Source organism: Corylus avellana, chromosome ca11, assembly GCF_901000735.1.
Source record: "Corylus avellana chromosome ca11, CavTom2PMs-1.0".
Lineage (NCBI taxonomy): Eukaryota > Viridiplantae > Streptophyta > Magnoliopsida > Fagales > Betulaceae > Corylus > Corylus avellana.
In genome coordinates, this window is record NC_081551.1 from 20,755,834 (window position 1) to 20,783,226 (window position 27,393).

General features: G+C 34.1%; 2 protein-coding genes across 5 annotated transcripts; one reads left to right on the plus strand and one right to left on the minus strand.

Moving 5' to 3' along the window:
- Positions 1 to 5,089: 5,089 nt before the first annotated feature.
- LOC132165639 (transcription factor MYBS3-like) lies at positions 5,090 to 6,731 on the plus strand. The gene is made up of 3 exons (XM_059576283.1): positions 5,090 to 5,586; positions 5,718 to 5,914; positions 6,039 to 6,731. The coding sequence occupies exons 1-3, from the start codon at positions 5,283 to 5,285 to the stop codon at positions 6,402 to 6,404; spliced, it is 867 nt and encodes a 288-aa protein (XP_059432266.1). The 5' UTR covers positions 5,090 to 5,282; the 3' UTR covers positions 6,405 to 6,731.
- Positions 6,732 to 16,102: 9,371 nt separating this feature from the next.
- On the minus strand, positions 16,103 to 25,484 carry LOC132165540 (K(+) efflux antiporter 4). Of its 4 annotated transcripts, none has more exons than XM_059576154.1 (20): positions 25,034 to 25,484; positions 24,381 to 24,424; positions 24,156 to 24,214; positions 23,952 to 24,030; positions 23,782 to 23,843; positions 23,593 to 23,668; positions 23,426 to 23,500; positions 22,911 to 22,982; positions 22,730 to 22,813; positions 22,278 to 22,346; positions 20,728 to 20,805; positions 20,504 to 20,592; positions 19,200 to 19,296; positions 19,073 to 19,126; positions 18,700 to 18,795; positions 18,418 to 18,606; positions 18,243 to 18,320; positions 17,964 to 18,008; positions 16,758 to 16,847; positions 16,103 to 16,649 (listed from the first exon to the last, which is right to left on the minus strand). In XM_059576154.1, exons 1-20 carry the CDS (start codon positions 25,272 to 25,274, stop codon positions 16,569 to 16,571), a joined length of 1,758 nt encoding a protein of 585 aa, XP_059432137.1. In that variant the 5' UTR covers positions 25,275 to 25,484; the 3' UTR covers positions 16,103 to 16,568. The 4 variants fall into 4 exon arrangements, with proteins under 4 accessions (XP_059432137.1, XP_059432138.1, XP_059432135.1 ...); XM_059576155.1 differs by having other exon boundaries at positions 16,103 to 16,487; positions 23,952 to 24,033; XM_059576152.1 differs by having other exon boundaries at positions 23,952 to 24,033.
- Positions 25,485 to 27,393: the final 1,909 nt, after the last annotated feature.

Here is a 27,393-nt window from a genome sequence, read left to right on the forward strand (position 1 = left end):
ACTTGTTCAATGTAACATGCTTCTATCAGTTTTATGACAATTTCAATCTGAAATGAATGGCATCTCAGAAGGGACATAATTTTTCTCTAAACTTGGGAATTAAACTGATAAAAGATATAATAGAAAGAAGAAAAAAAAAAAAAATTGCACAAAAAATAGCTCTGACTTTTAACAGAGTCCAAAATTGTTTAATGGAGCAAGTTTCCTCATCTTCATAAGAATTCTAATTTCCTGAATATTATATTTTACTTTGACCCAAAGAACTGATGACTTAGAATGACACCTTTATAATGTAGAGTTAGAAAGTCACTTCTTCTTTGTTCCTTTCAAAAAAAAAATTTTTTTAAAAAGAAAAAAAAGGTGACTTCTCTGTGGCATAAAGTATAATAGTAAGGCATGATGTAGTAAATTAACAAATTCAAAGCATCAATATGACTTCACCAACTATTTTCTTGTGCCAATTAATATATTATCATGAAGAGGGCACTACATTCAAAGATGAATTTGACTCTTATAATTCTTACACCAGAATTCAATTAATAAGAATAAAGTGTGTGTTTGGGATATTAAAAAGGACCTGTTGCAATATATTATCATAAGGGAAAATGAACAAATTTTGTCTTTGGGATTTGAACTTTTGATACATTTAAAAACTAGTCCCTAAATTTCTGCCCCAAAAAAAAAAGAAAAAGAAAAAGAAAACTCCTGTGTGGTGGGGGTGGAGGCACACATAAAATAAAAAATTATTATTAATTTATGACACAACTGAAATTTCACATTGAGCGATTACATGACAACTCGGCAGATACGATAGAAACTCCGTTAATAATTTGGCCATTTTTTAAACTTACAAGACCCATCAAAACTTAAGAACTGATCTTTCATTTTCCCTTATCACAATGACTAGTTGTGTAACGATCGGTGAAAAACGCTAGTAGCATTTACGCTATCACTCCAAAATGATTGGTCAAGTTTCAATTGAAACCTCATAAAATCACTTATAAAACTCAATGTCACGTAGCACACGAAATCAATGAAATACTACAAACCTATGAACGAATTAATCATCTTCCCAATACGAGACTAATTAATTGCGTCAGCAATTGTTTATGGCGATTGGACTGAAGGAGGGAGATGATTGTAGAATTAGAAGCCGGGTAAAAGATGAAAGACTGTAGTTTTGGCCATTAACAAAAGAAACTGTTGCGAAGTCGCTGCTGCAACATTATTGAGAATGATATGATATTATAATATAATTATATTATAATGAAAGATGGCAAAGAGTGCTTGTACATTGGACATTCCTCAACAATTCTAGTTCTAATACTGGATTATGATCTCTGATGTAATCTTTCTTTTCTCACATTAGTGGCACACTGATGCTAATTAACTAAACTTAATTTTCTATATATATATATATAATCAATCTGCAGTGTTTGAGATCCTCTGTTAAAATGTGGAGTTGATTTGCTCCCTTTTGGTGTTAGCCAAAAGACTAGAACTCGGTGGTTGCTAATATTTTATAACTGAAAAGTTTTTAGGAAGATAATAGATAAAAAAAAAAATTAAAAAAAAAGTGATACAGCGTGACGTATTGGGGCGTTAAATCTGCAAACATAAAATTCACATTTTTTTTTTTTTTCCTCTAGAGAAAAGCAAACTCGCATTTATTAAAATAGACGCAAACTCGCTCAAGCAAGTGTCGAGTGAAGCTTTTGTCCTGCAATTCAACATCACACAAAATTTCTATTGACAACTCGTTTTAACCAAAGTAAACATTGGAATTGGAGCTCATTTTACCTTAATTTGATATCGAAATCAAAAGATATGACGATTTTATTCCGACTGGTCTACTCGAGTTCATGATTATCAATTTGCTGGTGCACCTAACTTGTACCATTTTGATAATATTTGACTTGCAACACTTTTTCCTTGCTTAGAATTAATCCCAAACTCCTCAGTGAATCCACGTGTAATCTGGATTGCATTAGGGAGGGGCTAGCAATGAGCAGTATAAACTTGAAATGGTGAGATCATCCTATGTATTTGCACCTAACAAAAGCATGCCCAGTATACAGTGCTGTTGTACTTTATTTTGAAATTGTGAAAGCTGATCTAACACTTGTTTAGGGTGCAGTGCTTTTTACTTCAGCAAATTAATGCTACACTTCTGCCCATTTGCTTCTCTTAAAGTTTTTAACTTTTAGGCTTGTGTGGAAGCAACGGCAAAAAATTAGCACCACATCATGCAGCTCAGTAGAAATAAGTCTTGAGCGTGGTGGATCGCAGAATTAATAATCACAAAACTCACAACTCTTTTTGAAACCAAGAATCAAATCAAGGAATTGAGAGAAGAAGAAGAAAAAAAAAAGATAGAAAATCACTCTTAAGAGTGTTTCTTATTGAAAACTGAAGAAAAAAAGTTGTTGGCTACGGCCTAAGCCGTTCTAGGAAAGTTTATATAGAAAAACAAGTACAAACCCTACTTGGAAAGCAAATTAAAACGAAATTTTGTCGAGTAGCGTTCGAACGGAACCTTGCGATGAATTCCTGCGGTCTGCTACTGACTGAACATCTAGGGTTGTTTCAAATTATAGCACTCGATTGAACGGCCATCGACCGAGCCTCTTAGGTATCGAATGGCACTTTGACCTAGTCTCTTCGGAACTTTTTTGTATTTCTCTTGGCGCCCCGTTTTGACACGGTAAACATTGAAATTGAAAAATCTTCATAAAATATTACTTTGTAGTCCTTTGAATAGGCTTTTCAAAGCTACCAAGATTTTCTTCATGTGAAATTTCAAGATATGACCTTTTTATTACGATGGACCTGCTCGAAAACTGGCCTGCATCAAGTCTCATTCAAGTTGCATAAGAAATCTTATTTCTTCTTCTAACTCCAATCCCCCCTCTTTTCCCCTTAGTCCAAAAACTGACCTGGAAACTAGGAATGTAACCAGGGGGTCAGGGGCCATGGCTCTATATTAGATTTAGCCTCTTATTGCTCTCAATGAAAAATGTTACCTTAAGGCCTTTGGATAATGGATATAGAACCAATTTCAACGACTTTGGTAAAAAAGACAAAATACCATTTTTCTGGATACTCGTAAGACCAGAAGAGGTTCACCAAACATAACCAAAGACCATGACACACAAAACTTCTTAGAAAGTTCACCAAGTTTAATGAATCGGGTTATTCGTATATTCAACTCCCTTTATGGTTCCACAGTTATTCAACTTTACATATGATACGATAATGCTGAAATCTGCATGGTCAATTCTACGTTAAAGAAGACCTGGAATCATTGGAACGAATGGCTAAGAGGCACCGGGGTAAGTCGGTGGAAATACTTCTAATGCCTTAGTCAGTTGAATGCTCTAAGCCATATGTATCCCCCGCCGGTTCATCCCAGCAGACCTGTAAGCCATTCGGTCTAGAAATTTCATGTCCTTCTTGCGTGGAATTGGTAGCGTAGATTTCAAAATTATTTGTTTTTGGTAACGTAAAATGTGCGACTTCAAGACTAAAAACGTTTACTTCTGAAGAGCTCATATGGGATCTACCTGTCTAAACAAGCAGTCGGACATCCCAAAATTTATTTGAGCAGCTGATTTCCACGTGGCCTCTCTCACAAATAGGTGTGGATCCCCATCTTGTACTATATATAGTTCTTATTAAGAATAAGCAAGTCATTATTAGGTTAAGAAACTATGTTTAAGATCATTATCTTTTCTTCTTTCTATATTGAGCGAAGATTCCTTTAAGTTTTTAACCCCAAATGAGCCTGAAGTAATTGACCAGATGAGCGTGGTTGCTGGTTCAGGCACAGAGAAAAGGCTAAAATATTCCTAAAATTGGCTTCCAGATGCAATGATATGAGACCCATGACCCATCCTCAAAAGGTTGACCAATATGATAATAACATTACATTTAAATAAGACAAAAGCTAGTTGGGTGAGGTATCTACCAAATATATTATATCTCACTCCCCAACTTGTTCTGATTATTTTATGGATAATATTTACCTACATTAGAAAGGGAATATAATGTTCTCCTCTCTCTATTCAGCTCTAGATACTATTTGTGACAATGATATTTTTGCCAAGTACCATAATATATTTAAATAATGACAATAGTTTAATACAATATAAATTAGTATTTTCCTTGGACTATATATATATATATAGTATAAGAGATGATGATGTGAGATGTCCAACAATCCAAATAGTGTTACGATGGGATCCCGTACAATAATGCAATAGGACAGTTCATATGAGAATTTGTATGGACTCCCACCCATTAAGGCAAGCTCTCACATGGGATTGTCCTATTGCACGGGATCTAAGTCCAATAGTATGAATGTGGACAAGTTTTCTAAAGAATTCAACTATATTTTTGATCAAATGGTGATCATCAATCTGCGTTTTTTTTTAGTCTTTACTTTGTTGATAGGAATTGAGATGACCAAGCTCTTCTGAAGATTTTCTTTGGACTTTTGCATTACATTTGAAGATTTCTATTGACTTCGATCCCAAGGTCTTTGGTAGGACAAAGTATGAGATTGAAAATTCAAAGCTAATTTCTTCACATTCTTTTGTCCTATATTTTATATAATTAACATGGGTATATATATAGAGAGAGAGAGAGAGCTGCAGTGAATTTCCCATGAAAGGTGTCTTGGGTGATGAACATCACTTTCCTAAGTTCTCACTTCTGTGATATTTCTTCTCTGTTTACAAGTCATCTACCTAACTCCCAAGGATTGGAGGACTAATATCTCTCTCCTATTCCTTTGTAAATACCAATATAATATGAAAATATCAATAAAAATCAATCCAAAACTGAAAATACAGAAAAGTAGCTATCTAATTCAATGTCAAATAGGTGCAATGCACGGATGAAAAGTAAATTGGAAGCGTCCCCATCTACAGAATGTAGCATGCTAGAAAACTCCAGAGGACAAAATGTACCCTGTATATCTCCAGAAGGCAAAACTACCCCGTGTAAGATAAGCTTTCTAGAGAGAAAAAAAGAGATGAGAGAGAGGAGGCAGGGTCTACTTTATTATTATTATCATTTCTTTTGTTTACAACACAAGTTGAAAAAATATCCAACAATAAACTATGTCTATCCAATCATCTTCTCTTGGTGTGCATCCATTTTCTTAAGCCCCACCCTTACCCCATCATGTTATATACTACCAAACATATTAGTTATTTTTGTGCTCTCTCTCTCTCTCTCTCTCTCTCCCTCTCTGAGAAGTTGAGGTTGTCCCGGTGAACATGGGCAGAAAGTGCTCTCATTGTGGAAACGTAGGCCATAATTCAAGGACCTGCACAACTTACAGGGGAACATTTTCTGGTGGTCTTAAGCTCTTTGGAGTGCAGCTTGACCTTTCTTCATTTTCTGTAGTTGCCATGAAGAAAAGTTTTAGCATGGATTGCTTATACCCATCATCCTCCTCATCATCATCCCCATCTTCATCATTGTCCTCTTCTAGAATTTCCCTTGATGAGAATTCTGACAGAACAACATTTGGTTATCTCTCTGATGGTCTCATTGGTCGACCCCAAGAGAGGAAAAAAGGTAATCAAGTTTCTCATATCTTGTATTTTTCCAAATTTTCCCAACAATTCACATCAAACTACTTCACTACAAAAGTGACACTTTTTTTCTTCTTCACCAATCTCTAATATTTCCGTCTTCTTTTCGTTTAGGAGTTCCATGGACAGAAGAGGAGCACAGAACATTTCTGCTCGGGCTTGACAAGCTCGGGAAGGGTGATTGGAGGGGCATCTCCAGGCACTATGTAACAACAAGAACACCAACACAAGTTGCTAGCCATGCTCAGAAGTATTTTCTTCGACAGGCAAGCCTCAACAAGAAGAAGAGACGTTCAAGCCTCTTTGACATGGTAATATATAAAGATCTTCCTTGGATCACTTCTGCACAACCATGAAAACCAGAAACTATATATCCCTCTGGAGAATTTGATTTTCAATTGATTTTTTATATTTTTCTTGTATTGAACATGACAGATTGGGAGCAGCAACAACTATAATTCAAAGCCAAGTGATCTGGTTCCTGCTCAACACAACTCTCAACGTAAAATTCACCATGATACCACTCTGTCTCTGCTAGGCCTTACTTCTTCCTCTGAGCATATCAAACCAGATAACCAGGAAACTGACAATCCTCAATTAGCTTCTTCTAACAACCAGAAAGTACCTGTTTGGCTATATGGGTTGCTTGATTCCCAGCTGAAAGCTTCAAATTATGCAGCCAAACCCAGTTCCTCCATTGCAGCACCTAATCTGGAGCTCACACTCGCAGCTCCAAAGCCTTTGGAACAAAATAAGCCTTCCCCAGCACCCCTTATTTTCGGCCCTGTTAGTGTTACCTGAACACATTCATGGATAATCCATGGAAATTATGTCACCCCGAGCAGAAGAGAAGAGGATCAAGTAACATGTATTATTCACGGTATTAATTATTAGTATAGTTTGTACATCTTAATGGGAAATTGTCCCTTTTTTTTCCTCTTTCAGAATAAATAGATCTATAATGATACCACCATGAAAACTAGTCAACAATCTTTACTGGATATGCCTGTTGTTCTCAACGGGTGACTGCAACATGTGTGATAGCAATATAGCTGCCTTATGTAGTTTTCTCTTATTTAGTTGCAGGCTCAGACAGATTAGCATCTCTTATATATATTGTTCTCATCAGATGCAGAACATATTTACATGCTAGGTTTACAGGTGATGCCATTAAATTACTATTTATCTCGAAAGATTATGATTTGTGAGAGTTTTCCGTATTAAATGGTGATTTAACGTGATATTAGAACAAAAGTTCTGAGTTCAAAACTTGTTTCTATCATTTACTTCATTTCAGTTAAATATTTAACGTGGGTCTCATTTAAACTTTTGAGATAAATGATGAAATAAGTGATGATTTAACTGGACTTTCAGATAATTCTCTTATCACTAATATCTCTTCTTTTGAACCACTTTTGTGTCTTCTTGCTAAGTCTATGTTAAACTGCAGCTCAATAAGTAATTTGTTATATTTGTCACAAACTCTCACTTCCTTGTAGTGCTAAGTTGTCTTAACAGCGACAGATCCAGGAAAGAACCAAAGTAACTTGAGAAATAAAGGTTCTTTAGCTTCCCCACTCTTGGCAATAATTGAATATAAAATTCCAGTGCATTAGAATATACAAGGGAAATTAGAAGTTGGAATCTGTATTTGGGGGGGAATGTTTGTCTGTAATTTCAATCCAGTTGGTTTGATAAATAGTTTTGCATTGTGATATTTGTTGTTTTTTTTTTTTTTATTGAAAAAGTGTTACGATACGAGAAAGACAAAAAAATGAAAAATAGTTTTGAGTGTTTTGTGTTTAAAGTTGTTTGGTAATACTTTTACTAAGCAAACGCAAAGAGCGTTATCAATCGAACCCATTTCTTCATTTGTGTCTAAGCGTTCATTCAAAAAAATCTAGATTTTAGCTTCAACTAGCATTTTATACACCTTGTGCCGCCCTTTCAAGATATTTGGCACTTCTTTTGCTCTTGTCTTCTTTTTCCAAAGCAAATTTAGCCTCAATTATTTATGTAGAGGACTAGGATTTAGAAATCAAACTAAGATTACGTTTGGCTCTGGGATTTCACATGCTAAAAGTGCGATTTTAAACAAAATCGTGAAAAATGTATCATCTGGGAGTACGGTTTTCAAAAATTACAGTTTGAAAAAATGTATTTTCAAATTGTATGCATATTTAAAAACACACGATTTTAAAACCTAATCTGCAATTCTAAAGGTATAAAGATAAGTTTACCAAACACTTAACTATACTATTAAAAAATCTCAAGTTTTGAAATCAATAGTTTTTAAATCACAGTTTTTTTTTTTTAAAAAAAAAAAAAAAAAACTGCAAATTCAAACACTTTTGACAACATTTTCAATATTGTGTTTCAAAGTTTGAATACTGTAAAAGTTTCAATCATATATATATATATATATATATAGTAATTTGAAAACATTTCACAAATTTCAAGTTCTTTTTTTCCTTCTTCTTTGGACAGAATCTTGAACTCCTGTGGATATATATCAAGTTGCAGCAGAGGAAACCAAAATAAGATAAAGAAGGCAATCTCAAGTATGTGTGACCAGAAAGCTGACACATTTTAGCCTTCTCACTCCATGCTTTTCCAACAAGATAACAAAAAAATAAAGCTTTGTCGTCCATTCTCTGTGAAGCAAACACGTCTCACTATCTAGCGCTTTCTTCTCTACAAATTAATGGCGTTTCAGTCCCTTTATTTTATCTTCTATTCTATTGAAAAGCCACTGAGACTCTGAGACGGTTCTGCAGGGAGAACAGAGATATTCTTCTCCTAATTAATCATTTAATATATATATATATATATATATATATATATATATATATATATATACTTTTTTGGCGTTTTGGTCTAGTCCTATTATGTGGTTACGATTCCTTTGAGATTACGACCTTTACTAAAATAAAAAATGGTAAAGGTACAATTTAAACATAATTCTAGCCTAACTTTTCTCTTAAGTTTAAAAAAAAAAAAAATTGTCTATGGAAGAGAAAGAGCCTTAAACTAGAGAGAAAGAAATTTAGTCTAAAAGTTAGACCAAAGTTAGGTTTAAATTGTGATTGTATCACACCTCTTACTACAATGATGTTGTTCACAAATCAAATTATTTTGTGGATTAGATTTCACTTGACTGTCTACAGCTTCATTGCGTATGTGGCGTCCCACATCGTCTGGATATGGAAATGTGCGAGCTTATATGTATATTTACACCCTTCTTGATAATAACGCGTTTTAAAGCCGTGATGATCATGATTCTAATCAAAACTCCACAGTGAAGCGAGCGTATGCAAGAGTAGTACCAAGATTGGTGACCTCTTGAAAAATCTAGTTCGAGAGAGCCAAAAGCGGATAATATTGTATATCAATAGGATGAGGTGTTACAACGGGTGCTTGGGAAGAAGTTTTGTATAATATATATATTTTTTTGATATGTCTGCACAAGAGGGGGGGAGGGATTCAAACTAGTAACCTCCGCTTTATTAAGCGTAGTCCCAACAAATTGAGCTATTTCTTAAAGACGATACTATCTTAAATTATATAGTATACGACGTAAAAGAAATATGTCGGTATTTTCTAGAGTTTTTGAGATCCGTAGGTTTCTTACATCTCCCACAGACACAGTGTTTGTTTTTGTATTTTGTCTGCATGAAGGAATACGATTTGTCATATTTATGATCACTTTTAAAATACAGTGACGTTTCAACAAACATTGTACGTCTGTAACTATCGCCTGAGGTGTCTACTTGTTTGGAATTTGGATCATATATTTACTCTTCACTTGAATTGTGTGCAGGAGAAAACTTTGTTCTTTGGGACATTAAAATCAAAACAATCTTTTTTATTTTTTTACTTTTTATCATCTCTAGTGTTGATTTAATTTTTGAAATGGCGTGTCCGATGATGGATTATCTGTAAAATATTAAGAGCGTCAAAGGATTTGCCGGTTCGTAGAGCGGCAGATCCTTTGACGCTCTTACTATTTTGTAGGTAGTCCATCACCGGTCAGACCGTACGAAAAACTGCATCAACACTACATCATAATTGAAGTGATTTTTTTTTTTTTCTTGTGTTTCTGTTTTTGGTTTCATTTTTTTAATCGGTTTGAATGTTCGAGTGTATTTTGAATATATGTCGGTTTTTAGGTTAGGTTTTTTTTTTTTTTTTTGACATGTCTGCACAAGAGGGGAGAGGGGGATTCGAACTAGTGATCTCCGCTTCATAAAACTTGGTCCTAGCAGCCGATTGAACTAGACGGTTTTTAGATTAGTTGAAAGAAATTCTTTCAAACTGGAAAATTTGTTCTTTATATCCATTTAATTATGTTGAAAGGAATCGATTTCTCCCCTCTTTTAAGGCTTAATTGATAAGGTCCTTTTTTTTTTTTTGCTAGAGCTTGACTAACACTTTATTAATTATAGCATTTTAGTACAAAAAGGAAAGGAAAAACAATTATGTTCCCCTTAAGGAATCAAATTCTGCTCTCAAATTATATATAATCTTGTGGAGTTAGACACTTTATTTAAATGAATAAAAAAAATATATTGTTCGTCCAAAAATAGTCTGGTTAACTTGTTTTCTTCTTTTACTTATGTTAAAATATTAATTAAATAATTAAATCAATTATTTTTATCATCTTAAACCTTTACAATAAGCAACAATTTAACATAGTATTTGAGCAAAGTCTTGAGTTTTCGTCGTTCATCTCTCATAATAAGCAGTAATTTAACAGCTCGTGTATCAAAAAATTGTATCGCTGACGAAATTACAGATGATGTTATAAGACAAACCAGTTAGGTCTATATCAAATATAAATGTCATAGCAACACAACACAGATTTCCAAAGTCTACACATTTGTGAGGTCCCTAACGAGTACACTGTCCACAGCAACAAAATGGCCACTTGTTTCCTCCTTTAATTTTTGCAATGTCTTTTTCGGGGTCTAAGATGACAAAAATATTCTCTATAAAATTAAAAATCTTATAAAGAATATTTTTATTATTGCAAAAATGAAAACCTTAAAGAAGACATTGCAAAAAAAGCAATAGTTAAATAGGGTTAAATGTAGTTAAATGTCAAAGTTCATAAATTGATAGGATAGGACCAACAAAATAGGAACTTGATCTTTTATGGCAAAAGCTAGTTGTACACAAACATTGAACATATAAAAATCAAATAATAATAATAATAATAATAATAATAAAGTGAATTAATGGTGGAAAATGGAAGAAGCAAGAAACTAAGGGTCAATTTATAAAATTAAAAATAAAAAAAAATATATATTAAAAAATAGGGTTAATAACTTTTTTGGTACCTTGGTTTTAATGTTTTTATTTTTTCTCTTGAGTTTTAAAACCAGACAAATCTAATACCTCACCTATGGGAAAAGACAAAATTAATACCTCTGTTAGTTTCCGTCAATCCCAATAAAACAGCTGAGAATCAAATCCAATCGGAAAGGCTTGCCGGCGATCTTACGCTTGAGGTAGAAGCGAACGAGTTCTTCGTCGGTCGGGTGGAATTAGAACCCAAAAGCGAGTGATGTTGCCGAGTCACGACCCATAGAATTCGAATTGTATTGGTCAATGTGGGGATTAGGATTAAGATTCAATTCCAATAGAAATGATTGATTAGGGGTGGCCGAATTTTTTATTTTTTTTAGGTTTAGGTTTTTTTTTTTATTTTATTATTTTTATGACATGTGGCGTATTATGGGCGTGACACGTGGAAATTTTGTTAATTGGGACTGACGAAATCTAACCGAAATATTGATTTTGTCCTTTTCTATAGGTGAGGTACCGGATTTGTCTAGTTTTAAAACCTATGGAAGAAAAATGAAAACATTAATACCGAGGTACCAAAAAAGTTATTAACCCTAAAATAAAAAATAAAATAAAAAAACATAGGGTCAGCATTTAGGGTTTTCTTCATTCCTGCCATTCATTTACTCCATTTGTAGTTTTGTTGGGTGCTTTTTGAGGAGGAAAGGGGACCATTCTTGCCTTGTTGGTGGGGCTGTTCCTCTACCTTCTTGCTTAAATGCACTTCATTTTCGAGCAACCAGACAAAACAGGCATGTGAGAAATATTTCTTCAATTCCAGCATCTATTTAACTGTTCATGTTTGTCTTCATGTCTTGTTACTTACAGATATCTGTCCCAGGAAAATTGCACCTAGGTGAAACAAATCTCAAAGGAAACATATTTTACTTCTCTGTTAAATGTGACATTCCAAAAATTTAGTCAAATATTGAGGCCTGGTTTGTTTTAGCTTAAAAAAATATTTTACAGAAAAAAGTTGCTATTTTTTTTTTCGTGATTCTTTGCAATCCTGAAAATTGTTTGAAAAATATTTTCTAGCATTTTGCTCACTCACATGAAAAATCGCCAAATATTTTTTTATATTTTCATATAATATGAGGAATGCGAGAAAGAGAAAGAGTGAGACGATGAAGAGGAACTGTAAAGGAAGAAAGTGTGAGAAAATAAGGTTTTCAAGGGTAGGATTAAGATCCAGTGGAATTGTTTGCTCATATTGTTTGCAATTTAGACAGGCAATTACTGGAAGGACCTTGTGGGGCCCACCTATCTAGGCTGGTGTTTGGGTAGCTCGAGATCTGCTCGAGATATTACAATTGCATGTCAAGGAGTGTGAGAGGGGCTATGAAAAATGGTTTAAGCACATGAGAAATATAAACTATTTATAAAGATGCTTGTGTGCGTTGAGTGTCACGTTAGTTTATTATTAAGTGGGACTAAGCCTAATAATTGGTTTTACAGAGCTCCAGTAATAACTTGATTAGTTTTTCCGAAGTAATAGAACAGATCTAACCCACCTTTTTTTTTTCTTTTTTTTCTTTTTTTTTCAAAATTCAGCATCTTGAATACACATGATTTCAATACACATGATTTCCTATCACAAAAAAGAAGTCTCCCCCATTGAGAATATTATTCAATATTCACTTCTATAGTGACCTTTGAAGTGCACCACACGGCTACTTTACTACCTCTAGGCTCTAGCCATCAATGAGAAGCCCATTCACCTCCCTTTTTTTCCTCAACCACCACATGTTTTTATTCATATTCACATGGTGTTGGGGTTGAGGATAGAACTTTGTACTGAACTTGATTGTGATCTTAAAACTTGCACTAATTTCTTATCTTCCAAAAAGAACCAAAACTTCCCAATTTGGATTCCTTACAATTCCTTACTTAAAATGAGGGGCAGAGAAAATTGTAGGAGGGGATCCTAGCTCGGCTAAGAAGTTCCATCTCACACCTACCTGCCTAATAACAGGGACAATCGGACAAGAATAATAACAAATATTTCTAATTCTAGGGAATCCCGTCCAAAACATCGACAGTGTATTTTTTTATTTTTTTTATTTTTTTTTATTTTATTTTTTCATGTCTTTCTTTATATAAACATGTCTTAATGGCATACAACATTATGTGATAAAAAAAAAATATTAAAAAAAAATAAAAAAATAAAAAAAGACATCATCTTCATCCAATACACCTTTAAGCTTAAACTTTTTTCTGGGTCAATCAATCCACTTTACTCAAACCTATCATAACCAATTTTTAATGAAAAATGAAATGTAGAATTGTGGTCTTCAAAGATGGTTTAAGTGCATATTTCATAGAAGATTAGTTCCACCTACTAATTTGTTAAATTAGTTGGCTTTATCTCTTCTATAACCTAGAGCTAAAGACTTAACTTCGAAATGCATTGACTAAGCAATATACCTAACTCAGATTAATATGCAGCCGTGTATGATACACATATTGTGATTATGACTAGCTAATTTTATAAGTACCAACACATAGGACAATCTCTACTTTTTTCTTTTTTTCTTTTTTTAATTAATTATTGTCCCTTTTTCTTATAGACAAAGTTGTTGATGTTGTTTTTTTTTTTTTTTTTTTTTTTTTTCTAAATTGGGAGAAAAAAAATTTCCAATTCAATCTATAAAATTGACGTGTGTTTCTCACGTTTTCATGAGAAACATGAAAAAAACTTAGTCCTCTTACATTATTATCCTTTTTGCATACTGCAAAGTGATATGGTAATGGGATAGGTGAATTGTTGAAAATATTTCATGAGAAGTAAAAAATTTCTCCTTTTTGAAAATATTCAACTTTTCCTCTATTTGTCTTTTTTAGGCTTTGTCCCAAGTCGAAAAGCTAGATGATTTTTTTTGTGATTGTTTTTTACCAAGTTTAAAATGACTTTTGGGTAGACATATGCTAGTCTCGCTATGCTTCGTTAAGCAAATAGAAAATAATAAGTTCAATCATTTACCTCTTTCTATTTATTTTGTCTTCCTTTGCTATGATTTAGGTTAATGCTCAACTTCCATCAAACTACATTAAAGAACTTCCATATAAAGTTGACAATCCCCATTACCTATTGACCTAAAGAAGGTTAATTAATATCTTTATAATTGCAAGCATCACCTATCATGATATTGATAGCTCTCTCTCTCTCTCTCTCTCTAATGGCTAGAGTTGTTAAGATTTAGCAGTGCATTTTACAACATTTTAAGCATCACTTTCGACCACAACATCATATACGACTTTCTGTCTGCTGCATTTTTTCTCGTATTCTATCACTTTCCTTGTGAAAAAAAAAAAAAAAAAAAATCAAGTAAAGATTCCAAATTCTGGAATGTTATAGGAGAGAGGAAGGAGAATCCTTTTCATTAAGATATTTGACAAGATATTTTGATTACCCATCAAATATAATACGATCTCTGCCTGTTCAAGTTGACAACAATTGGGTGATTATAAATATCTTTAATATTATCTTTGTCTGCTCAATGTCATAGGAACTACCCAATGTTATGTGGCCTCTATTATAAATTCCATATCCTCCTAGAGGCTTACTTTGAGAGTTGCATAGTTTTTTCAAAAAAATTCATCAAATTTTACAAAAAGCTACTTGCAATAGGTGATTAGTCGTTCCTAATATGTGCTTCAAATTAAATAAAAAGGAAATAAAAGAAAAGAAAAAGAAAGTCTACCAAACTAATTGTTTAGGCAGGTAGTACTCTCCTTTGAGGCCCTCATTTTCCATCCATCTAAAGTCGAATTGGTATAGGCTAAGGACCTATAAGTTCATCAACGTATCGTTCTTGTTTATTTTGAATCAAGGGTTGGCAATTTTTACGTAACCCAAAAACTTAATACGAACTCAACACAAAATTAGAGGGTTATGATTGAGTGGTTTGATTCATTTAGTTAAATGAATCTGATTAGAATTGACCTATATAATTTACCCATACCTTGACACCACCCAAACTTAACTTTTAAGTCTATCAATTTTAACACGAATGAACAAAAAATTAGTATGTTATAATCGAAAAAATTTGACCCGTTTAATTAAAGAGCTTAAGTTATATTCTTTTAGTACTTAAGAGACATCGTCATCTATCGAATTCCTCCTATATAATTGTTTGTAAGGCACTTCTGCTTATATTCTATTAGTACTTGAGCCTTGACAAAATTCCTAGAAAGCCTGCTATTGCCTCTTGGAATGAATGAGTGATTAGGAACTTTAGCAAAGAACCACATTATATGACTCTATGGCCCGTTTAGTTTACAAAATAGATAGAAAGGAAGAAATAGTTATTCTTTTATTTGGTAGGAATCTATTCTTAGGAATAGTTATTCCCTTGAGAATAACCAATCTCTTAAATAAATGAATAGTTATTCATCTAAAAAATTAGAGAAATAGGCGACACTTTCCAAAAAAGAAACCCCTATTTTTTCTTTTTATTTCAAACTTACAAAAAAAAAAAAAAAACTGGAAAATAAAATGAGTGGCTGGTCACCCATCCCACAAAAACAAAAGAGGCTGGGGTGGTGTGACCACCCCCGTGACCTTAGCCACCCTCGATGCTTACCGGGGACCACCCTAGACAACTTCAAGGGTAGTAGTGGCCACCCCAGCCGGCGGCCACCCATTAAATTTTTTATATTTTTTGTTTTTAATTAAGTTGAAAAAAAAAATAGTGAGGAGAATTTTTAGTAATTTTGATTCAATTCCACTTAAAAGCATGTGTGTTGTTACTAAACCAAGGAATAAGAATAACTATGACATTCCACTATCTTCTATTCCTAATAATAACTATTCTATTTCTTAATGGAATACCCATTCCACAAACCAAATGAGACCTACATCCGGTCAAAAGAATATGCTCAATATACTACAGCTCATTCTACTCTTACAAACATGTCAGTCCACATTTTACAAAAATGCGGGTCACATGATAATTCACGTGACAATTCACATTTTAAAAGTTAACGCAATAAATGCCACATCAATTTGTAAACATGGCAAAAGCTGCATGAACTACTACATCAATTTATAATGAACTTAAAATAAAAAGGTGTAGCATGCCTAAAACTCATCTTCTCAAAAGTTTAAGCAATGAAAAAAAGAACATCCTGATTACAGTGGCCTCATTACATGAACAAAATTGCATTAGTAAATTTGTGGGTTTATAATGGCGTGGATTTCTGACTTACAAACAATTAATAAAATAAACAAAACAACAAACAACTATCAACTAAAATAACAGGTTGAAATGAATTAAATTACAAAAAAAGAACACTACTTTACACCCAAAAAAAATAAAATTAAAAAGGCCATCCATCCAGCAGAGTAACATGGTGGCCCGAATCAAAATTAGAATATGTCAGCATATGGATTGCATATTTACTGCACTGCCTGTTTCTTTTGTCTCAGTTGGCATTTTTCAATCAATCTAGCCTGGTCAGATATAAGTATTGAAAGCAGGCAGCACGTGATGAGCACCTGTTCACTTAGTCAACCTCCTTTGGACTCTTGAGCACCTGTTCTCCAGAGTATAAGAAGCCCATCAGGTAAGCTCTGAAAATTGCAATTTTTTTCTGGTTTTCATGCTATATTTAACATCATGAAACATGAGACCCTTGGACCATCAGAGCAATACGCTTAGCACTCTCTGCACGAAGGCTATCTCCTTTAAATCCAATCTGGGAGGAGAAATGATATTCAAGATACCTCAAAAACAATTTTGCACCTTGTACATGGTGAATAATTAGTGACTGCAAGAATGAATTTCTTCTAGGGTAGACGATTACCTCAATTGAACTATCTGGAGAGAACCACCGCAACAATACCCCAATATGTACTACAGCAGGAATCAGCTTGAAAAGCAATGGTGTGGTCACCTGCATTATCGTGTCATTGAAATCACAATATTTGGTTGATTCCAAAAATGATAACAATAACTCAAGTATTAACAAAGCCGTCAAATACTGCTAATTCTATTCAATCAAAATATTCTAATTTCACCCACAGCATCCTGCTTATTAGATATCAAGCAAAAAGAAGATTGAACAAATTGTTGAGATAACCCTACAAATCGACAAACATTGTACAAGTAAATCATCTGACAGCCTGATTGGTAGTAAACCAGTGATTGATCCTCTGGTAGTATATTCACTAACACCACACTTAAAAAAAAAAAAGCAGCTTCATGGAAGCTACATATAGTTTGCACTGTAGTTTGTTATATTTTGTCCGCAAACACCAAGCATCAAAAGCAATGGGATATAACCACCTCATTCTCCCATAGGGTATTAAGTTGTTCCCAGAATTTTTTGGCATGCAAAAGAATGTCTTTAGTTAAATTGCCTGGACAAATTAAAATGGTTGACATTTATGTCTCCAATGCTCAACAGACTTAGGGCCTGTTTAGGATTGTATTTGAGGGGTCTAAAAGTGCTTTTAACACTTAAAAAGTCCGTTTGAAGAAAAAAGTACTCATTTGGTAAGAGAATTAAAAACGTTTTTAATGGTCCAAAAAACCTAAAAATGGCCAAAAACACTCTTAGCAAAAGCTTAAAAATAAAGCTTTTGCCCAAAAGCTCTTTTTGACTTAAAAGCTCTATTTCTCAAACGCAATCCTAAACAAGCTCTTACTATTTAGGTGTGCGTTTAAGGAGCCTAAAAGTGTATTTAATACTCAAAAAAATCAGTTTGAAAAAAAAAAATTCCATTTGATAAAAAACATTAAAAGTGCTTTTAAGGGTCCAAAAAGCCAAAAAATAGCCAAAAAAAAACATTTTTTAACTTAAAAGTTCTATTTCTCAAACACAATCTCAAACATGTTCTTAGTTCAATGTTAAGAGTGATATGGTATAAATAATTTGTGATGCAATGGATTAATAGTTCTCTTCAATCAGTAATTGTTGATCACAATAAAATAGACAGTAGAAAGAATTCTCAGGAACCCTGCATTCATACTCTATCACTTGCAACATGTAATAAAATGGATCACATACCAGACTGAGAGCTGTTGTGCCAAGCAGCAGTAGATACAATTTGCCCTGCAATTGAAATAAACCCTTCAGTTGCAGGATCAAGACATAATGCTGAAAAAGGAAAGTTTACACCTAGTGTTATGAATAAAAGCGAGGCAATCTCTCTCTTTTTTCCTTTTTTTTTTTTTTTCTTCTTTTTGGTCATACTATTGCTCTTTTCAAGGGTTTTTTTTTTTTCTACAAAAAAACAAAAAAATTATGCAACTGAGCTAATATTTTGCAAAAAATTTAACCACTCACCTCAACTAGATGAAGATTTGAAGCACGGCTTAGAAGAACAAAAGCAAATTCCCCAATTTGCGCAAGCGACATTCCAACCTACACATGTGAAATAACCTAAGGCCCCTCTGTCAATGAAATGTATGACATAGACAAAACGCGGATATAACTGTACTAACAGTTCGGTGAATCTTACAAGAAGCGAAGTCTTGTTGTTGTATCTAAATCCCTTGACAACAATGGCAACCACAATAGTTTTTATAATGATCACCAACATAACAGCTGCTAGCAAAATATCAACATGATTCCAAAGGAAATGAACGTGTATTAACATCCCAATGCTGGCGAGAAAGAGAGCAGCAAAAAAATTCCGAATGGGCTCAACCTAAAAGACAATTAACTCCATATGAGAGTTTATAAAACAAAGATCATCAAGCATTGTGCAACTTCTGAAACCATAAGCAAAAGAGTATAATACTTGTTCAAGTGTATGTTGAGCAAGATCAGTTGTTGATATCATCACTCCAGCGGCAAAGGAACCAAGTTCAAGGCTTAAACCCAGCTTATCACTACACTGAAACGACGCCCAAAAAAAATCCAAGTTACATACGTACTTGCAAACAAGCAAGCAATAGGGGCAACTATGAGAGGGGGGGAGGGGGTGGCGGTTGCACATGCTTGTTCGTCAAGACTTTTCCGGTGGGGAGGATTTAGGTAGCATCATTCAACTACAACAGGACACAGTATATAAACTTGTCTGTTTCACATGCTCGAGTTGTGTAAACAACGATATGAATAATATGCTATGCCAATATATAATGCGAGAAGTAAGACTTGGGAAATAGACAAACCCAAGCAACAAGTAAGCAGAATGCCACCGATGCCAATTGATAGAGTTCATTAGTCTGCAAACAAAAAGTTCAGTCAAAAGAATGTATATCCATAAAATGTACATCAAAGTAAAAGATGTATCAGCACCTGAGATGAAAGGCTTATCATGAGCTTTAGGAACCATGGTACACATTTTCGAGATAATATTGACAAAATGGCCAAAAATATGATTAAAACCACCAACCTGCAATTATTAAATAAGTATGTGAAAACCGAGGAATGATTGTAATAAACATTGAAAATAGGCAAGAGCCATTAACTTGCAATACTTATGCAATCACTATAGAAACTGGGCAACTAAATCTTGCCTTGATGTGCCACAGACATCAACTATGCTATTTTCTATGGGCCTTTGCTTAAGAGCATCTTTTCCATTTTTCTTTCTTCTTGCTAGGTCATTAAGCAAACCTTAAAAGAATGCAACTATTTCATTACTGTGCAGCAAAAATCCCAAACATGGTGCCAGAACACCATAGAGTCAAGATTTCCAATATCCATTGACAAAGATTCCAAGGCCTATACTTGTAAGCTGCTATTCTTCAAGGAGGGAGAAGCATAATTTTTTTAACTAACATAATCGTGCAATACACAAAAATAGCAGTGGTTCATAGAAGCCAAAGTAGAATGGATTCAAAAGTTTCATAATTATAATTCTCTGAAGCTAGACTCCTTTTCCACCCACATAAGAAGTAGGTTATGTAGAGTATAAGATTAACATCTAGTGTTGATAGATGTCTAAAAAAAATTTAAGCAAAAGTTCTTTACAGCATGTTCAGGAAAATCCAAATGCTTCTAAAGTCCATACTTCCACTTATATGATGATCACTTAAATATAAATAACCAGGTTCTCGCTCACTCCAGTGAATCTATTACAGATAACTGATCCTTTCCTAAATCGCATTGATACCCGCACCCTAGACTAGCCTACATCAAGCATAAATAATCAATCCCACACCCTCCTAAATCCAAGGCAACCAAAATTTCCTTCCTAAGTATAAGAGACCATGCATTTTAAGATGGCCCAACCAAGGCAGATCCAGATCTCTTTCCAAAGAGTTCAAACAAGCTAGCAGAGCCAAGCTATGTACAATGTGATGGCATATCAGGGCACGGCCTGGCTGATCACTGCTCAACCAGACGACTGTCCCTAGTGGGGCAGAAACCTGCAGATTACATATCAATCAAATTATCGAGTTCTTATATAAACATAACCTTGAAAGTACATCTAATGATATCAGTTTCAAAGTGACAAATGAAAGCAAAGGACAGACAGAAAATATATAATTGCACACAACATATTTGCTGGTGGTGTGACACAAAAAGTAAGCCATCTTCTACAAATTTGTATACACTATATAAAAGAGGTGTGATCCATTCTTTTCATTGCTTACGATTTAGTCATGGATATTACTCCTTGAAGAACACCGGAAGTACCACCAAGAACTGGAAGCAACGCAAACAGCAAACCTACAGCACAATCCTGGTAGGCCAAATTGCTTAAAACTTTACTGCAGAACTTGTATGTTATAGAAACTTTTGAACATAAAATAAATCTTATAAGCTAAATAAAACTTTTAAATTTTCACAACCGTTCAAACAGGTACCAGTCACATACCTGCAGGATAAGGGTGCCGATTATGACCTGACCATGAAGAGCACTAACACTATTTTTTTCCATCAAAAATTTCAAGACCTGCAGCACAACCGAGATGATCCAAGCACAACTATAATTCAAAAAGAGATCTTCGATATTGATATTAATAAAGGCAAACAAGATAAACTGGAGAAACAAACAGAATAATGAGCATATAAAATTTTGGTTCATTCATGCATGCAAGGACGTACATAATTTCGAAGCAACACTAATGGCAGATACATAATGAGATAAGATACCCATAACACATTCAAAATTATTGCAAAATGGAAAGGTTAGTTGGAATAGGAACAGAAATTCTCACACTTATTTTTTTTGATAAGTAATAAACAAGTTTTATTAAAAGCGTAAGGCGCCCATACGTACACCGGAAGTATACAAGCGAAAACACCTAACTAGAAAAAGAAAAAAGACCCACACCCAAAATCCAACACAAGAAACCCCAAAAACCCTAAAAAACAAACATCCAGAGAAGCCAAGCTAACCCACAAAAAGCCCCACTGAATCACCCACCAGCCCATAAAACCCACACAGGGCGCTACAACACAATGGTCTTGCCCTTCCTTCTCTGAGAAGGCCCGCTAACAATACCATAGTTAATGGAGCTTTCTAAATTCTCACACGTAGTTGCAGAGACCTCAAGAAAAGACGAAAACACCAAATGGAAAAAAAAAATTAAAAACAAAATAAAAGAAGAAGAAAACATTCCATTGATTTGTAAGCACGTGAACAAATATCTTATTAGCAAAATAAACCTATTTAACTACAAGAAAATTTTGGAAGGTAAAGGAAGAGTATTCTAAGGTTTTTCAACTCATTTTTGTATAGAACTGTTTTGAGTTCAGCACGAAGCATCTATTAGATGTTAGGAAAATCAGGTCAGGACCCTGTGCTGTAGGCCGTTTTGATTTTGAGACACCAGTTTTCAATTCAATAGATTGGAAATCTGAGTTTCGGCTCATTCTAAATTCAAGACTTCTGCCAGCATTCCCATCAAATTGATAACCAAAATAATTGCCAAAAGACAATTCTACCCTTAAGTTTTATTTTTTATTTTTTTATAAAAAAAGGCCACTTTTTTGGGTTTTTGGCATTTCTATTCTTTTTAAATATTTGGGTATGGGGTATAATCGTCTTTTCACAACCATTTTTGTTATCAATTTTGACGGGAATGCTAACAAATTTTGAATGGGTCCAAACTCAAGTCTCAAATCTATCAAATTGAAAACTAGGGTTTTAAAATCCAAAATGGTCAAAAGCACAGAAGGGTTCTGACCTGATTTCCCTAGATTTTTTTCAAAAACATTCTTTTTTTCTCTAAAGATTCATTACCATATGAATCATATGATAGATAAGGTTTATGTTCACCCAGATTATACACAAAACTCTTCCACCCGGTCAAACTCATTGGCATAAGCAACATATACTGAGAGTAATGAGTATAATTCCACCAATCAAAGACAAAGTCAGCATATTGGGCATCAAATATAAATCTATAGAAAGAGGGTTACCACTGCTGTCGAAGACATAGACAGCAATACACCAACAAATACCCCCTCAGAAGGCTTGCCACCACATAACTGCAGAAAGCATGTAGCTGCATACATCAGAAATTCATTGATGGAAGTTTATTCACATTAAAGAGTAGCATGTATAATATCAATAAAAAATGCTCACTTCATGCTAAACGGTGTCCAATCACAGTGTTATTAACTAGTTAGAGTACAAGAAAATTCAAATCAAATTTAAAAAACCTTTTAATTCATCCTTTTCGGCAAAAAATTTACTTGTGAAGCCTCATAGAAGCACAACAGTCTTCTAAATATCATAAAATGCACAATAAAATTTATATGATTGGAGAATTCAAGTGGACAACAATAGATGAAGGTTGATTCTTGGGGGTCATGCAGTGGGGTCTTTATCAGATATGCCCAAAAAGATCTAGTATAATGCCTATACATACCGAGGCTGTTATTCCACACAAGCACATAAATAGGAAAATCTGGAGTAGACCTCCTAGAACTGCCACAGCTCGAACAACACGAAGCTACAAACATGGTAAGAAGAGGCTATAGCAGGGTCTGAATCATAGATAAAACAAATACATTAGAAGGAAGACTGCAGGAGGAAAAATACAAGCCAACCTTTGCTGCGGAAAACTCCAGGCCCAATGCAAAAAGAAGAAAGATCACACCAAATTGAGCAACTGTTTCAACCTGCACTAAATGAACATGATGCATGAATATCTCAAAATACTAAAGTAACATGTAAACAGATCACATGACAGATCAACAGGCTTCAATCTCCATCTGTATCATGACCACATTTTCTTTCACAATATAAACAAATGATATGAAAGGAAAAAGACAAACAGCTATGGTACGCTTATACAGGTAATTTGTGATGTCACAGGCTAAAGACAGTCCAAATTCAGAGATGATGGTTACAAATCTTATGCATGCATCAATATCTGTTTCTCCAATTTTCAGATATTAATAATGTAAGAACTCAGAATGTTTGGAGACAATAATGTTGAAAGATAATTATATTATAGTCATTTCTAAATTCATGATTTCTATTTCAGTAACAAACAAGTAAATAAAAAATCATCAGGGGGACAAAATAACAATAACTGTTTATAGATACGAAGGCAACATACTTGCACCATTTCACTAACAAAGCTCAAGCCCCCAGGTCCAATTACAGATCCTGCTAGCAGATATCCAGTAAAAACCTGCAAAAATTCAAAAGGAGGAAACCCTCTTCAGAGGCAATATGGTAACTATAAAAATAAATCAAAGACTCAAGTAGTGATAAAGGTCATACCGGCTGTCCAGCACAAGCAAAGGCAATGCCACCACAAGTTGCAGAGACAATTACGACTACCAGATCTGAAATCAATCTGCAAGCACATCAATTTGAGTTGGAAGGATCAGCCAGCAAGTTGCTGCCATCGTATATGTAATGGGGTTCAAAACAAGGAAAAGCAAAAAGGAAGACAGAATGTAAGCTAACCTCAAGTCCACTTGTAGCACAGGATACTTAGACTTTCGATTGGATATAATAAAGACATTGTCCTAGTCATATAAAAGCAGCAACATAATTATGTCATATCATCTATAGCCTCACGCCAGAAATGTGTCTTGATTGAAATAAAAATTTCAAATGACAAATACAAGATATACCTTTCGATCGATTAAAGTTGGCATATCTTCTGCTCGATTCTCACTATCCAAATTAAAAACATCATGAATATGGAACGACCTACTGTACAAGTCAGAAAGATTTCAGCAATATGAAATATCCGGGCTGAACTCACACTTGTTTATAACAACCACTTGTAATCAAGAGAAATCAACAATCTTTAAATAACAAGGTAGAAAACATACTTCTCCTCCTTTGTATCATTTTTCTTGGTCTTCATTCTAGCAACAGTTTCCAAAACAGCCTGATAAACCAAACATACTAAAGTTTAGGTAACATATCGACCAAGCATTTGCTAAATTGCTCAGTTTCACTTTATTACACTAGCATTAGTTACTCAAAAACACCTTCCATGGCCTTAAGAAGTCACCCTAAAGTTTATAGCAATTCTAAAGAATGTGTCTACCAACCTGCTGCTCAGTAACACTGTTGTTGAAGCCACCAGCATCCGTGGCTGCAAATGAAACACTAAGGTAAGTGATTTTGAATTCTATTCTTACTTCAAATCATCCAAATTGCCTTGTTTCATTGGTGCAAAGGACAAGGAAACTGAAAAATAACATAACTGATGCGCCCTAACTAAATTAACTAGTAGTCTCCACTTCTTTCTCTTTCTCTTTTCCCTCATTTTCCGGCGACTAAACAGACCCCACGTATACGCAAAATTAAGTTAATCAAATTTCCTAATTGGAAGGGGAAAAAAAACAATGAACAGCTCTCAGAGGAAAAGGGAAAAAACGAAAATACACACACTAAGATATAAAACAAAATTGAAAAATTAAACAGACCAAAAGAACCAAAAACAAATAGTATAAATTAAAAGAAAATTGCAAGAATTTTTTTTTTTCTGAAACTACTGCAAGGACAACAAGAAAATGAAAATAATGCTAAGATTAACCATTAATACTCATGCATTCTAATCAAGAAAATTAGCTACTAAAAAAATTCAACGCCGGTTTCAAAAATCCAAAAGCCCTAGTCCAACCACCACAAGAAGTACCCGAAGAAGCAAAATGCATAGCCATTAGAACACAGATTGGAAGAGCTTAGATCTAGAATGGACCTTCGTTTTGCTCGTTCTCTGGGAACTCCCTCTCCAAAGCCCGATCGATTATGTCCGCGAAGCTGTCCTCGTTGGATCTGCGCGACGCGTTCGACTCGGCGCCGGTGGCATTGCTCCCCTCCAACACCGAGTCCGGCTGGGAGAACTCATCCACCAGAGAGCGAGCAGGCCCAGAACCGAAGCAGAGACGAAGATGACAGAGCAAGAACAGCGCGAGAATCGCAGAGGATCGCACCCGCATTGCCGAGGCTCGGAGCGACCAATCGAGCCGCGAGTGCGTAGGTTAGCGCACCGGCGTCTTATAATGCGCCCTCTCTCTCTCCCTCTCTCTCACGCACACACACTGTGATTGTTTGCAGAGAAAACGAGAGGGAAAGTTTTTGTAGTTCGCGTTCGGGACGAAGGTTGCTGAGAGTGATGAGCATTTTGCTGATCCCACACGCGATGTATCTGCGCGTGTGAACCGATACATTGAATGTTTGGGCTTAGAATCCTTTAATTACAATTTTAAACTTGTTTATTATTTTGATTTTTCAAATATTATTTTTTATTAATTTTAAGAATAATAAATACAATAATAACTTAATTATTTAGTTTAAAATAATAGGTACAATTTTAAAAAATTTATATGCTAAAAATATGTTAAAAATGTCAAATATATATATATATATATATATATATATATAATTTTGTAATTTTGTGTGTTTGGTGCAAGTGCGCAACGGCCAACTCCTCTATTAGCATTAGGTAGATTAGGCATCACCTAAAGCCTTCAATTAATGACTATTAACAAAGATTTTTTTTATTTTTTTTATAACAAATATTTAAAGGCTTAATTATAAGTTAACATTTTTTAATTAAAGCCCCTAATTATGATAAATAAGTAATTCAAAATGCATTAATATCATTTGATTCTTCTAAAATCTTAATTCTCCAACATTCCATTCTTAAAAAAAAAAAAAAAAATTGATAGCATTAAATAAGAGATACATCTAATATTAAAGAAATCTATAATTAAAAATATTTGTTCATTAAAGATTCTGGAAAGTTTATAACATTACTCGTAATTGAATATTATTACTATTTTCATTCTCTCCATTCTTCCCAAAAATTAAACATTGAAAAATGAAAATGGGTTTTTATAAAAATTAAAATTTTCAAGAATAGAATGTTGGAGGATTAGGATTTTTAAAAGAATAAAATGATGTTAATGCTTTTGAATTACTTATTTACAAGAATAGATTCAAAGCCTAGCCCAAGACAAATCATGGCCGATTTAAGCCCAACTTGTGGGGCCATTGACTCAAAATGGGGCTTTGGACCTTCTTCATGCTGTTGGGCCGCCACATCTAATGGGCCGCTATCTTGTTTTTGTTTTGGGTAACTTCACTGAAGATCCCTGAATTTTCACCCGATTTGACAAATCCCCTCAAACTTCAAAATCTCTCAATTTTGTTCCTTGAACTTTCAATTGCAATCAATTTAGACCCATCCGTCAGATTTTAAACGTCACATGATGTTTATACCCTTGATTTTTTTTTAAAATTCCAACTTTACCCTTAATTTCAAAATGTTTCTTTATTTAAAAAAAAAAAAAAAAAATCAGAGATATTTTGGTATTTCCAAACTATAAATTTGATAGAAGGGTTTAAATTGAGAGCAATTGAAAGTTCAGATGACTAAATTCAGATATTTTGAAGTTTGAGGGGCTTTGTCAAATCATGTGGAAGTTTAGGGGTTTTCAGTGAAGTTACCCCTTTTGTTTTCTATTTATTGGTAGAATAATGCTAAATAGTAAATACTACATATATCTCGTTCGAGTGACTCAAGAGCTGATGGGTCCATTTGACTCAAGAAGCCATAGGTCCATTAATGGGTGGGGCCACAACAACTATGGATGGAGCCTATGACCTCTTGCCACCTAAGACTTTTATGGGCAAAAAATAGTATTTTTATTGTACTATATCATTTCTCTTTATAAAATTTTCATGGGAAAAGGTGGCCCCCATTGTGCCCTCTCTCATTGATGCTAGTCTTAGATCTTCCAGTAAGGTTCCCTGGATGCATTATTGAGAATGATTTCAAACATTTTTTTAAGAGACAATTTAGAAGCTTAAAAAGAAGATGGCAGATCTATCTCTTTAAACTTATAATCTTATCTTGTTCTTCCAAACATCTCTTATGTTTTGTTTGTCTTTTTTCTTTTATTTTGTGTTTTCAAAACAAAATCTTTAACAAATAACTCAAAATACAAAACGCTCAAAACTGCTTTCACTTTAATGTCAGTCAGATCTAAAATTTAGTTTTGCATTCCTTCAAACCAACATAGAGTTTGTTCAATTAAAGTTTGGCCAGGGGCT